Source organism: Pollachius pollachius, assembly GCF_949987615.1.
Source record: "Pollachius pollachius genome assembly, chromosome: 2".
Lineage (NCBI taxonomy): Eukaryota > Metazoa > Chordata > Actinopteri > Gadiformes > Gadidae > Pollachius > Pollachius pollachius.
Window position 1 is genome coordinate 36,610,765 of NC_136935.1, and position 15,443 is coordinate 36,626,207.

At 44.0% G+C, this 15,443-nt stretch overlaps 1 protein-coding gene across 1 annotated transcript; it reads left to right on the plus strand.

The window, feature by feature from the left end:
- The first annotated feature begins 1,277 nt into the window (after positions 1 to 1,277).
- LOC307071614 (uncharacterized protein) lies at positions 1,278 to 13,659 on the plus strand. The gene is made up of 5 exons (XM_079730656.1): positions 1,278 to 1,365; positions 10,543 to 10,686; positions 10,876 to 10,951; positions 11,323 to 11,658; positions 12,201 to 13,659. The coding sequence occupies exons 3-5, from the start codon at positions 10,888 to 10,890 to the stop codon at positions 12,575 to 12,577; spliced, it is 777 nt and encodes a 258-aa protein (XP_079586782.1). The 5' UTR covers positions 1,278 to 1,365; positions 10,543 to 10,686; positions 10,876 to 10,887; the 3' UTR covers positions 12,578 to 13,659.
- The last annotated feature ends 1,784 nt before the right edge of the window (positions 13,660 to 15,443 follow it).

Sequence of the window (15,443 nt, forward strand, 5' to 3'; positions counted from 1 at the left end):
ATTACCGGCAATAACTCTCATAATTACAATTGGTTCCAGCGAAGGTTATCTCTACTCCTGCTTTTGATACTACTGCACTCAAGTATGTTCCTCTATTTACCAGAGTATACCTTCTTCAAGGTATATGGACTGCATTTATAGAGTGATTTTCTAACCTGTGGCCACTCAAAGCACTTTACAATTATTGCTTGATATTAACCCATTCCTACACACAATCACACATCGATGGGGGTGATAGCCATGCAAGGTGACAGCCAGCTCGTCGGGATCAGATAGGGTTAGGGTTTTGCTCCGGGATACCTCGACACTAGGAGGAGCCGGGGATCAAACTAGCAACCTTCCAATTATAAGTCAACCTCTCTCAAAGAATTACAATTCGGGCAAGTTACCAGGCTCTCAGGACATCTTTCTAACCCCACACAGGGACCAGGTGAGTCAGGCCATGTGGAGGCTACAACAAGCCATTGAGACCATTGGACGAGATCAATCAACAGCGAGCGTCATCCAATCAGGCATTAGCATCAAAACCACACTGGACGTGTGGACTCAAACAAATCCATCAGAACAGCCCTACTGCTCTGGCTTATAATGGGTGAATTCGGCAATCAAGGACATGATATCTTTTGTTGACAGGGTTTGATAATATCTCCTTAAGTCACATGTGTTGTAGGAAACACACTGAAACACACACGTGTTGTAGGATCTGGTCATATTAATGAAATTGTCAAAGGTACTCATTATACAATATTACTCATTGATTAATTAATTCCCTAATGGATATTCCTTATTTCAAATTCTCAATCAAAGTGTACCAAAACTAGATAACTAGGATAGAGCTCCTCACCCTGCTACAGAATATTGTTTATGTACAGACATAGTCTAACATGTCTACAATTCTTTATATTAAAAGGATCCTCTCACTTTAACACTCACTTTAGCATAATACCAGAACCAGTAGATCATGAGCAGCCTGTCTGCCTGATTCACGAGCGGTGTTCACCAGAACCCCAGGTCAGCAGCAGCAGCCAGGCCAGACCAGTCCTGGCAGACAGAGGAGCGGATGCTCCTGCTCCGCACTCGAGTTCATAGTCTAAGCAGGGAAGGAAGGACAACTTGTTTGACACCAGCGACTCTATTGTCAAAATCAGTGAACGGGAAGTTCAGTATTTTAAAGAAGACAAACAAGCCAGGACTTCCCGGACTTGGGAAATGAGTCGCGAGGACGGCGCTGGCGTGGCGCTGTGTTCTTTGTTTGTGTTGCTGCACAAGGGTTGGATCGCTGTTGGTTGAAATGCTGCTCATCTGAAGAGTAGAGGTTCAGAACAAGCACCGTTCTAACGTTCACCGGGTACAGGATGCAAAAAGGTAGGGGGCAGATACAAATATACCCATTACCCGAAGCAGAGAACTTCTATTGAAGTGGAACTATGTTATAAGTGCAATGATAAGGCTACATTGACGACTACACACACATGCTAAATATCATGTTGGTCATAATGTCAAAGCTAAAAATTGTTTTTTGGCCATAATGTCATATTATCTTTTTGTGTGAATCGATGGTCAAAGAAGTAACATTGCTTGAAGATGATGTCTGAAGATCAATACCTTCTCATTCATAGTCAAAATTATTTGGCCTATAGATCTACATTATTTTGTCAGTAATGTTGTGCCATTTCTGCAGATTTTTCAATATCATCAACTGTCATGATGGTTGATGCGGATGAGTAAGGAGATGATTGTTGGTGATCATAATGAGAACAATGTGGTTTTGAGGAAGTTATTTTGGCCAACTATGCAGTATTGTAATTGAAACAGCAATCATTGCAGCACTGATTGATTAAGGCACTGATTTGCAGAACATTTATTTAACAGACAGAATTCATTCAACAAAACCGAAAAGGCCAAAGCAGAATGAAAAATGTCAGCATTTATTTCTTCTATTTTGCTTGAAGAAACAAGGCCTGGGGACAACTTTTGAAATACAGGTCTTTCTTTTTGTAATTCTCTTTATTCCTCTCTATGACCTTTAAACTACTCTCAAAGTTTACCTGGCAGAGTTTTATTAAACCCTGCAGCCACACTGAGAGAAACTGGATTAAAATGGCATTTCTGTTGACTCAGACCAAACGGCAAATAGCAGCCTCCTGATACCAAAGCAATGCACGTTATCTGAATACACTGGCTGCAGAGCAGAACTTGTTAGAAGTTTAATTACCAGGTATTTGGCCAAGGCTTTTGAGCTACCAACAATAGACTGCTACCAAGGTGTGGAGCGAGTATCAGTGTTATTCAGACTACACCACGACAGCCTATCAGAGAAGTGGAACATTGCGTAATCAGGCTGTAGTGGAAAGCCCATGCTGCAGCCAGCATGCTCGGACAGGAAGAGGAAAGTCGGTGCATTCAACTTGGAATGTGAAGTCAAGCTCACCTATGACCTTTCGCTGCCTGATCCCAGTTTTGAGGTGTAAACACGGATGCTTCTCAGATTACCCAAACCAAGGTAGACCAATAAAAGACCTTTGTTTTTTCTGATGAATATGTCATATTTTGGCAATAGTAGGAGCAAAAGACACGGGACACTTCTGCTATTGTGCAATGATGCTGAATTTCTGTTTTGGGTGTTTTTGTTTTTCACTATCAGCAGTTGTTCCATTACAAATTGTGGTTGCTTCCAAGTTTTAAGCTGTTCTAAGCTTTTTATTGTTTTAAGGTATTACACACCTTAAAACACCAGCATAGAACCACCCCCCGCCCCCCACACACACACACACTCACACACACACACACACACACACACACACACACACACACACACACACACACACACACACACACACACACACACACACACACACACACACACACACACAATGGCCTTATGATCAAATTAACTACCTTGTCTTTCAAGAAGATGTGGTCTAGCTGTAGTACAATGTAATTGGAGTTGTTTATATAAGCAACATATCTCTTCCCTCTTGTTGCATAAGATTGGTCTGCTCTGAGATAGACACTGTTCAGGGCGTAAAGTACAGCGGAGAAAGTAATCCCCGTTAAAGAATAACCACAGATATGAGTGATAATGTTATCAGATGCACTTTGAAGTCGGGAAGAATGTGTGCAGAGAAAGTAAAGCATTGTAACGCATGAAGTGTGTATATGGGTATGTGAGTGTGTGAGTGCATGTGAGTGTCTCAAGGCCCCCTTCTTCCCTGTGTGTGCGCCTCGCTGATGTGGGTTCATGACTAGGGGAAAAACCCCAACAACAATAACTTTGTACCCCCAGTTGAAAATACACGAGCAGAACTTCATAGCTTTTAACTGTGAAACAGTTTGGTCATAGAGCTCAACGACTAAAACAAAAGAACAACAAAACCTAGGAGGACCATCCATTTGGACCGGCTGTTTCTACCTGCCGAAGCTGTACATAGCTGAGGAACCAATCATTCCACTTTCTGTGTTCGGTGCTAATTCTTAAACTTGATGAATCAAAACGATTCTGTGATTGCATTTTCAGGTAAAACAGGGTAAACATTCCAGCGAACAGCAGTCTGAATACTGCGCAGCAGACAGTGTAGTTATTCCTACTATCAAATGCCAAGTCACATCACGTTCCATCCTTCAGTTTGTCCTGCCGTGACACCCCGTCCTACTTGGCCAAACGTCACGGTATATGGACGCGAGGAATACTGCCAGTGGCCTCTCGTCGTGTATTTCGAGTGTAAATGACAGTGTGTCACGGGTGGAAAAGAAAAAACAGGAGGGAGACAAGGCAAGTTCATTACCCTTTTTTTTTTCCTGCTAGGTCACTTCCCCCCACTCCCCCTCTCCCTCTCTCCATGATCTCACCCAGGGATGAGACCCTCCCTCAGCCCCCGCCCCCTCCAGCAAAACTGAGTCTTATCTGCCTGTCAGCCATGTTTGCTCCTGCAGGCTAACGGTCTGCCTGGGCTGAACTGTGTAACGGGAGTCGACGCATGATGGCTCCAACCTGCACTTTGGTGAAATGTCAGCGAGGCCATTGGGGTCAGCATAGCGGGCGGGGGGAGCTCTCTTTGTAAGCTGACACCTCGGGGCTCGGGGCCGCTCTGAGCGATTTGAGCACGTTCCTGAGGGCTGCCGGGTGATTGGCTTCAATAGCCATGCGGGTGGTTGGCGGGAGTGCACAGGTTTGTTATTCCTGACACTCTGGTGGTTAAGTGGCAGCCAAACGATGGCCGTTACAACTGCGAAGCCATTATCTGCTCAGGCTCTGCTGTTAAATTCGATTTTGTTTGTTGTTTTAATTAGAAGACAATGACAGTCGATTTCGGTGTGATCAAATAGAGTGCCGTGTGACTTCAGCTCTTGATATTTTGCCCAGAGTGGTTGTTGTTTCACATGAAAACAGTGTTTAGCTACTTCACTTCCAACCTTATGACCCAACGTCCCCCCCACTGCTTCCCCCGTCTCTCAGTTTGAGTAAGCATGCATCAAAGGTCAGTACACGCATGCACATGCACACACACACACACACACACACACACACACACACATACACACAAACACACGTGCACGCACGTACGGCGGCATACCAGGAAACAGTGGCATAAATCACTTGTTCTCTTTTTTCAAATCTGTCTACCTCAGCTCTTCTAAATCAGATGAAGATCACAGGAAGTGGAAAGGAGAACGATGGCTGCTGCTGATAGACATTACCCACAGACAGCGGTCGAGTTGTAAAAAAAAGCCAGGGGGGATGGTGGATTTTAACTTTTAGGGACAGATAATTTGTACTGATAACAGCGCATATGGTGGGAGACCAACGGTGTGATAATTATTATTATTATTATTAGTAGTAGTATTATATTATTATATATTTTTTGGGATAAAATAAGAGCGATGACTACTGTCATTGCTCTTATTTTATCCCCAAAAACGCAGTTCATTGGACGCATCAGACGATTCGAGGCATGCATCACTTTTAAGGATTTTAAAAACTGATTCTTATTCTTTTTTTCAAAAATGCATTCGGCAGAGAAGGGAGACTAGCGTTGCTCACGGGTTGGAATGAATGGGAGAAAAGGGGACAGAGTTGTCTGCGGAAGCGATGTCTGAGATGCAGAGACAGCTTCACGCTACCAGTGTCTGTCTCGTACGGTGTGGAATGAGATCTCGCGAAGGCACTATTGCGCAAGTAGGCAGGCGCGCAGCAAGCGTGCCTGCGTGCTTTCGCAATAGCATGCTGCCCGAGAATGCAGTGTCCTGTCAAATCTGTCCCTGGTAAAAGTAACGTTGCGCCGAATTGAAAAAGGAAACCACTATAATGAAATAGCGGTAATATTTCCACATTAATCGATAACATAACAGGGGATGGGAAGGGGGGATGGTTGTTTTAGAAGGGGGATGATTTTGATCATTTTAATTCCAAAGGGGGATGCCATCCCCCCTCATCCCCCCTCAACTCGAGTGCTGCCCACAGATGACGTCATTTTTGCAATATGTCAGATCAACAGCCAATCAGCAGACAGGTAGTCATTAGATGAGCGACATGGGGAGCTGCCAACCAAGTTGAGGCAGGCCCTTCTGACCATTCAAAGACAGTTAGTCTTTATCCTTGAATACCACATCAGCACATCATTCATAGTGGACTACACAGACTCGGCATTGACTTCAGCTAACACGGAAATGTCAAACTTCAGAGCCATGTGAATAAGGGGAAGGGGGTCAGTGGTTTGCATCCCCAAAGGTTTGGTATGGTAATCTTTCTGTGTTTTCTTCATTTACATTTAACATCAGCACCGTTGACTGTTTGATAATGCTGATGACTGTCAGTTAATACTTGCGTTTCATAGAAGAACATGTAAAAAATACAAAGTAGCTCATCCAGTTCAACTTTTGTTTCATCTGCTTGGACGCACAACAATATAGTCCACCTGGCACCTGCTATTCACATGGATTGATGCAAGTCAAAAGGGAGGTACTGCATGGTAACCAGACCATCCCAATAGCTTCAACTCAGTGTTCAAGCTTCAGCAGGTTACTTTCCTGTACGACTCTTTCCTGCGTGACTTCCTGTTTTCACAATACCTTTGATAAGCTGCCACGGAACTCATGCTTATATACCTTACCTTATATCAGTTACACACTCACTTGGCATTACTTGTCTGTTAAACGTAATGCCATTGTCATTGTTGGGGCTCACCCATGCGCAGTATAGAATTAGAGTTTTGGGGGTGATTGCTGGCCGGAGACCGTCCAAGACCTCCTGAAAGGGGAAGCAGCCAGAGAGTTATCGCTCAGGGCAACAAATGCTTCTGATGCACATGCAGGATGAGGACATCAGAACCGCTGTGTTGCTCCTGTAATTACCGTGGGGATTTTAGTTTTCGATTTTCATAATTAGGCGTATAACGGCCCCTTTAAATGGGAAGCTGTCGCTCCTTACACATGCTTTTGCTGTAAAGTAGATATCCAAGTACTGCTAATCATGCATAGAGTCGCACAAGATTAGGCAGCATTTAATCATTTGATTTTCTCAAAAACCTCACAGGCTATAATTGTATGCTGGAGTCGAGCCAGATCTCCCTGTGGACCCACAATATTGCCGTCGATTCACACCTCACACTTGTATCTAGCCTGCGCAACGCAGGCTAGAGACAGATGTTACTAATCCTTCTGCATTAGCAAACATTGGCATGTAGAGCGAGCCTGGGTACAACTCTGCCAACAGGGTAGCCTAGCTCTGAGCCAGATTAGTTTCTGGATTCTGCACAGAAAACAACATGTCTATGATCTGCTTACAGCAGGTTCTGCTGGGCTGGGGGGGGGGGCGGGGGGGGGGGGGGGGGCGATAAACCTGCTGCTCAAACATTGATCTGAGCTGTGGCTGCGGTCCACGAACAAAAGCCCACAGGAGGTGTGGGATATGTAGTCTGAACACCTCAACGCGCTTACTGTCAAACATAGAGGACAACACGGACACCCAGATGGGTTTTCCTACAGAGCTTACAGGGAGATTATAGGAAGGAAGGTAATGCTAGTCACGTTAGGAAACCTTTTCCAACCCAGTGTACCTGGAGCTATCCTGCTCGCTGGAACGGCAGTCACTAAGCCAAATAGTCTTACTATTATTACTACTACTACACCTGCGGGAGTCTGTAATGACTTCCTCAACAGATGACGTGAAACCGGAGTTTGGCAGTGTTGAAGTGAACTGAATAGTAGATGTTAGGTCTTTAGGGACAACTTTTTGGTATTAATTAACTTATTAATAATGATTAGCATAATATATATTGTTTGCCATCCAATATATCATACTGAGCAGGATATTACACATTAAGCAGGAAATTAAACATTTCATCGTTCATGGCTCTCAATTTGGCCTGCATGGTTGCATCTGATGATTCCGCTCATTATCTCTGCCACTGATTAAATCAATCAAGATCATTTGAGCGATCAACAGGTGCCACTATTGGCTGAACTGGGACCATGAACACTCTGTGCTGGCAGTGGAAGTTGATTGCACACCACAGCTTAAAGGACAAATCCGGTGTAAAATGGATTTGGGATATGTTTTGTATGATAACGAGTTGGAACGTTCGTTTTGGAGCACAAAAACCGCATATAGACGCATTCTTCAGTTGGCTGTTTTTAGCCGATTCTATCAAAACGCTATAAACTTGGAACGATAGGGGCATGTGTTATGGTAAAAACTTAATCTGTATTTTAAACCACTTAAAAGGCTAAAAGCATCCCGACACTTCTTTGGTTGTATAATAAGGGTCTTAACATATAAAACGAGGCATTGATAACTTTGTAAATGTACAGATTGTTTATTAAAAAGGACATTATCATAAAGGCCATGTGCATACATCAAGCACCAGGGTGTACATTTAAAGGTTGTATCAGCGATGTTGGGTGACGTCACTTTTGTTGGTATTTGAAGCTCCCAACCATCCGTGTTTCGTGCATCCAGAAAAAACAATCATGAACGCAACGCAAAACCCCACAACACCCACCCCTTGTCGGTGATTGGTTGGAATACTATTGATTTCGGATCAGATGAATGTGATCATTTATGTTTCTGCCTAGAATCGCTGAAACCACCTTAAATATCGGTTTGTGCTCACTGGAAATTGGAGTTGTTTGCAGAATCAATATTCAATCGAAGGCTAAATGAAACGTTTTGTAATTCTATAACCAAGTTCCTCTTTCACTTCCCCACTCAGCATCCATGTCTTTACCGGACACTAATTCACTCCCTAAGTGTTACCTTCATATATATATATATATATATATATATATATATATATATATATATATATATATATATATAACATCTGAGCCCCATCTCACTGTGCCCCACCGGCTAAATGCCCTTCCCATAATCGGCTTGCAAAGGTCACAGTGCGAAATGGCAGCATAGCGTTTAATGGGCAGCGCCGGATGGGGTCAGCGCTTTTTATGAGCGCAGAAAAAGCTTCTTGATTAGCCTACGAGTGTGAGTCATGAATGCGTTGGACGAAGATGTCCTCTGGAGTTTAGGGGCCGCAGGAGGGGGTCCGCAGAGGGGCATGACGGGTCCAGACACCCATAGACACAGGGAGCAGATGAGCGTGTGCGTTCGATAGCAGGCAGGGCTATCAGTAAATAGCTAGCAGTAAATCTACAATGCACTCAGTGGGAAAATAGGGATAATTGACCTCATCAAACTAAGTTTGGCCATCCACCGTGGAGAGTTTGATGTATTTCAAAGAAAATAAGATAATTTATTTCCTTATTAATCATATCAGTCTCTTCTGCCCATGATGGCTGCCACTTGGTTATGCGTCAAGTTTTAGTGATTACAGGATTATACACAAGAAATGGATCTTGGGATAGTGAATCTGTGTTGAAACTTGTTCCAATGGCTACATTCAGGTGTGTGTGTGCGTGCGTGTGCGTGTCACACACACCAATTGTGAAAGTAAAACATGTAGTGACATGTATAGTGTCAATCAGGCGTTTGGTGTAATATATATTTATATATAAAAAGACTTTAGCCAATTTAATTAGCTAACATTGGCTACCAATTCTTCAGTTATACGCAGTTAGAACTTGCGACCCAAATTGAAACAAACGGTTAGGAATGGTTAAGTTAAACTTTTTTTGGGGGGTCCTAGTCAAAGAGATACATCCACTATACGATGGATTTACCCACACCAAACAGTGCTACGCACTCAACGAATTTGCCCTTGGGGGGATTCCACCAAAACCCAAGCAGTGCCATGGGTCTTTGTTGAGGCTCACCCATGCGCAGTAGAGAACAAGCTCTGGGCTGGGCTAGCATGAATAGGCCTCTTTGGTTTCCCATGTCAATGGCAGAGAGCTGCCGTGACTACACAAACACAAAACTAGGGAACTGATGGGAATACAAATACCCTAATATCCATTCCTGTCACTCTCGCTTCACTTTTACAGCTGAAGCAAGAGCCCTCTTTGCTTGCCCAAGAACAAAAAATTACTGAAGCCGTTTTATTTTAAAGATTTAAAATCGAAGCGTCATCACAGAGGGATAATTTGGGACACAACAACACCTTGGTGGGAGCTCTACCCACATGCTACAAGTAGTAGGGTGTTAAAACGAAACCACTTATTAAAACTGGTTTCCAGAGAGCATTATAATTACCCTGGGGTTGTACTTTTTAATGGCTGTGGGAGCACATGGCATACATTACATCACGGTAGCAATAGCAATCTATGGCTCCTGGAAATTGAAGAAGCGGTTCTTGAACAGGGTGCTGCAGGACGGCGTATGACTTTTGGCCAGAGAGAGATAAAGTTATGTTGACAGACAGGATTTAACACACAAATCGATCGTAGGGCTGCCGGTTGTACTACTTGTTTGCCAACGTGTGTGTAGGTGTGTGCCGCGCCTGCGTGGCACACACGCAGACCTTTTGACATTGGCCTGGTGTACTGCTATCAAAGCACAGCATCTGGGGAACAGCTTGAAGTTGTTTCCTTGATAGAAAAGAAGTTGTTTCAGGTACTCAAAAACCTGAAATAAAATGGCCACACCTAGTACGTTAGAAAGTTTAGTAGTCCACAAATCATTTCCATTTTAGTGTCAACACTGAGCCAAACTGTGGGTCTCAAAGAATCCAGTGATGACCCGAATGTCAGGCATGGGACATGACTACACAGCGACAACACTGTCGATAGTAGTGAGTCATACATAGATGATGAATGTGTCATTTTAGTTGTAATAGGCTCACTTGTCATGGTCGCCATACAACTTTCATTATGGAAGGACATCAACGATCAATGTGACCTTACTGCAAGCGACGCATGGGAACTGTGCAGCGACTGGGAATGTCCCATTGATAGATCAGACATGGCTGCAGACTACGCCTCCCCCACATCAATCACCAAAGTCAAACAATGCCTGCACTTGTTGAAACATCCATAACACCACAAACTTATCACTTTCCTTTTCAATATCTTTCAATCTCTGTTTCTCATTCCCTAATTTCCCCCCACGCCTACTTTCTCTTTTGACTCTCCCTCCCCCTCTCCCAGTTCCCTCATTGTTTGTAGGAAGGAGGAACTAAAAGGCACTCAGAGGAGCTTGGGGACGGCTGACACTGGGAAAGAGCTAAGAGAGATCGAGAAAGAGAATAGTGCTTAAGAACTCCAGCCGCGAAGTACCAGTGTATCACACAGGTAAGATCTGAGCAACATTATGTTAATTCAAGCCTCCGCTGTTTGGGAATGCACAGCAAAAAATATCAGCGCAATCCTCAAGCTTGTGTGCCTTAAAAATAACTACAAAAAACTGACATACTTTCTTGCACACAAACAGCCAGACTTGACCACTTCATTCTAAATATCATGTTTTTTTCCATGTTTCAGGGGAAGCCGAATATGGGGGGCAAAGATGTGCTTGTTCACCTTTGGGTGCTAAGTGCTGCTGTGCAGATAAGCCAAGGTATGTACATATCAAGTTGAAACTCATGTTGAATCATGTTTGTGTGCTCTCGAGTGAAAGCGGTGGAGAGTTTCTAACCTTGAGGAGTAATGTGCAATAAATCAATACAAATGACAAAAGATTTCCATTCTTACACAGCAAAGCATTTTTCATATTCGACCTACACTCCAATAAGCAACCTGTCGTAGCTTGAATGGCAGTTGCAGTTAAAACTATACAATAGCTGATAACACTGACCGTCCGTCGTCGTGGGAGATGTTCCCAAGGTGGTGGTGGTGGGGGGGAGAGGGTTCGGCCCGATACTTTTAAATGGTGTCAATAGCTCGGTAGGGCAGTGGCATAGTGCAGGTTTAACTCCTTTTGTTCCTCAGCTTCTACAGGCATGTCGGTGAGTCCCAATGTCACGGCAACATGTGGTCAGTCCATCACGCTTCACTGCAATGTCTCCTCGAAACGAGAGCCGATCTTCTACCTGTCCTGGATCAAAAACAACATCACCCTGTGCGAGGTCGTGCAAGACCACCTGGTCAACAAGCAACCTACCAGCGACGTTGGCGTAGCGAAGTGTCGCTACGCCAACAAAAGCTTGTTTGTCACCTTTCGGCAAACCCCGAAAGAGCAGCAAGAACGCGCTTTGGACGAATACATCTGCAAATTGCGCTCCTATCGGGGACCAGCCTTGAATAAGACATGGGTGGAGTTGAAAGGTCAGAGGCCAGTAGGTGAGGGGCAAAGAAGCCCTTTGCCTTATCTTTCCATTACTGATCATTTAAATAATATGAATACGCAAGTCTTATAATGAACGACTATGCAATGTGTAATAGATGGCTAGTAGCTTCAAAAAGGAACATGGAAATATCTGTAGTCAGTCCTGTTCGATAATATCAAAAAATTGCTGGCCAGTAACTGTAACAGTACGTCTCTGTTTAAACATACTATTGACACTCACCTAACCCCTCACACCTCTCACTCCCATAAGCGATGGGTGAGATACAGTGGGAGAGACAGTTTCACAGACAGTGGACAGAGAGCAGACAGTGACTAACTCGGAGGGGCTCAATCTTACACAATACAACTTTAATAATGAATTCCATCACATAAGTTAATCATCTTATAATGTTGCCGGGATGGTATTTCTGCATTTCACACTCCATCAAATTAAATATGAATGAATTAAATCAGATTATTGGAAGTCCCAAAACAAATCCCAAAACATTCAGAACATCTCCCACGTTGTCTTGTTTTCCAGAGTGTATCCAGCGTGTGGATCCAAACGCGAGGGCCGAGGGTCCTAGGTGCAGCTTCACGGGGGTCCGTCACGACGGAGACGTGCACTGGTACCAGGAGAACACCAGGCTGACGGAGGACGATGCCGTGTTCGAGAAAAAGGAGAATGTGGACAAGGAATGCTGCCTGACCATCATCGGCTCTCTGAAGCCGAAAAAGGATCCTACGGGGCCCTACACCTGCTTCCTGTGGAACAGCCAATCCCAAAATTACACCATAAGCCATACATTCCAGCCTGAGCAAATCCCAAAAAAATCCACGTCTGGATCAGGGATGCTCCATGCTCGGTGGAGTATTGGGAATTGTTTAATTATATCCGTGCTACTGATGTCCTTGTAGACACACACACACACACACATTCCATGTTTTAGTCCAAACTGCCTGGAGCCGGGGCGAAACTGACATGGCGACACTAATTATGGTAGGTTTACAGTGCAAATGTCAAGAAACCTTTGGACAACTTTTTGGGAGATAAAGGTTTGCTATTCAACGATGAACTTTGGAAAAGATAAGCGCGAGAATGGAGACATTCTCCAGACAATGGAAAATCTTTATGCTGTAATAACAAAGCCTGCAGCGCTCTTCGTGGGTTGCAACGGGTGTTCGGTTAATTGGCAGGGGGGGACTTGCAGGTGAATAGCCTAGAGAGTCAACAGGGAGTTGTAGGGCTTCAGTTTAGACTCATCCACTTTACATTACACACACCACTGAACACCACTATAGCAGTGCCACTTAAATTCTTGCTGTAGGTTAAAGGACAGAGACTGTAATCTTTATGGCCGCCTGTGTGAGTACCACAGGCAGTACTCCGGCAATACTTTTGTAAGTGATTATTTGCTGCCATCTAGGGGAGAAGTTGAGGTTAGTTTATTTGATTGCTAAAAATGCTACATTGAATGTATCCTGATAGAATGAAACACTTCCACTTATTTTTTAATGCCTGTGTGTTGGATCTGTGTCTAATTATGAGACCATGCATGTGTCATTCGTGTCCGGATGGGAGCCGGAGAGGAGGGCACCTTGAGAATTGTCCCATGGATGATGAAGGTCCCTGCACTGATGATGGGTCACTCTGGATGGAGCCCAAACACAGCCTTTATCATCTGGCTATGTCGTATCAGTACCTGAAAGGGCTGTAGGCCACTACTGGCCTATTTTGTAGATTTGAGGAGGTTATTATTTAGCTTTTGTTATTTGATACTGCAACCTACATGTTGGTACTGATGTGTATATAAAAAATATAAATGACGTGGAAAATGTGCGGACTGGACTAATCCGTTTGTATAACTGGATAAGCTGCATTTATTAGATGAAATTATGATTGTTTTAGTGTTTTTTTTACAATGCATATAAAATATATTAATTTTAATTTTTATCGTGTTCGATTTTTTCAATTAAAGAATTTATTCAACACTACTGTACATCAATTGTCCTCTATTGGAAAAATGAATTATTAAATAGCAGGTCTTGTGTTTCTCCTATCAACGTTATTCTTTTTGACAGAGTGAACCACGTCAAGTATATTTAATTCACAACCTTTTATTATTGTTTTTTTTTAAATATGAAATAGCTTCAAAGAATTTGCAAGGGAACTTTCAAAGGATAGGACTACAGGACACAGCGAATCACAAGAGAAAAACCAAAGACCAAAGAGAAGAAATAAATAAGGATTACAGTCAATTTCAAAGTGAAATATATGAGGATCATTTAAATGGATGACATTATGCCACCAGGTGTGAGTGTGATTAGTCATTACAAGCCATTTGAAAATCTGAAATTCCCTGTGTTGTAGTGACATCAAAAGAGTGTTAACATAGATTTATGATGGATAGACAGTATCAGTCTACCAGCCTACCCGGTGGACTGTAGCTAATGTTGCTTATCTTTCCATCATACATAGGTGGACGCTCCAAATTGTGGCGTCACTAAAACACAGGCAGAGGGAGATTTTCAAATGCCTTGCTATGGCTTATCACACACACACCTGGTAGCACAATATCACCCCTTTAATTTGCTGTGATGGCAATTTATTTGACGGCAACAACACTAATCTCACTATGTAAACATTTATTTGCAATAGCCTCGCATCACCACAAGATAGAGCAAGTTAGCCAGCTTCAGGCTTGGGATATGAGCAGCGATTTCCTTTGCATCTGCCACTGCAAACACAGTGGACCCATTGAACAGCCTTCATGACGGAGGCGCAATAGAAGTGGTGTAAACAGGTGTGGCTCATTAAGTAAATGATGGGTCCGTAGGCATACCAGTGCACACAATTACATCATGAGATACACCTTTGTTCCCCCCTACTCATAGGCCTCTGTTATATATGTTATTATAGGCCAGGTTAAAACATGGATGAATGCCCTCGTTTTTCACAGTATCCAATCGTATTTGCCTGGGTTAGGATCCAAACTGGTGAACCTGTCTATACTAGGTCTGCACCCCACCATCTGTGACTGGCTCCAGGACTTTCTGACTGGCAGGCCCCAGTCTGTCAGGATTGTTAATAGGACTTCAGCCAGCATCATCACAAACATTGGCACGCCACAGGGCTGCGTGCTCAGCCCTATCCTCTACACCCTGTTCACTCATGACTGTGTCGCCTCCCACATAGACAACACTATCCTGAAGTTTGCGGACGACACCGCAGTGATAGGACGCATCTCGGGCGGGGACGAAGCGGCCTACAGGAGGGAGGTGGCCAGTCTGGTGTCATGGGTTGAGGACAATAACCTCACCCTCAACACAGACAAGACCAAGGAGATGATAGTGGACACGAGGAAGAAAAGGAGTCCTCATCGGCCACTGCTCATCGGGGAGCTTGAAGTAGAGAGGGTGAGCAGCTTGAAGTACCTCGGCGTCCACATCAGCGACGACCTCACTTGGACACTCAACACCACACAGCTGGTTCAGGAATCACAACAGCAGCTGTACTTCCTGAGGAGGCTGAGGATGTTTGGCATGTCGCCTGAGATCCTCAGAACAGCTCTACAGCTGCATTGTTGAGTGCATCTTGACCGGCTGTATCACGTCTGGTACGGCAGCACTTCTGCTTTGGACTGCAGACGACTGCAGAGAGTGGTAAAGACTGCAGAGAAGATCATCAGAACCCCACTGCCCTCTCTGCAGAGCATCTATCACCGCAGAGTCCACAGGAGAGCTGCCTCCATACTCAAGGACCCCACCCACCCCCTGCAAGGAC

Bases quoted from the DNA above. Each gene is read 5' to 3' on its own strand.
- LOC307071614 (XM_079730656.1), top strand. From the start codon at position 10,888: ATGGGGGGCAAAGATGTGCTTGTTCACCTTTGGGTGCTAAGTGCTGCT. The intron at 10,952-11,322 runs GTATGTACATAT...TTTGTTCCTCAG, and splicing joins TGCTGTGCAGATAAGCCAAG to CTTCTACAGGCATGTCGGTG. The intron at 11,659-12,200 runs GTCAGAGGCCAG...CTTGTTTTCCAG, and splicing joins GACATGGGTGGAGTTGAAAG to AGTGTATCCAGCGTGTGGAT.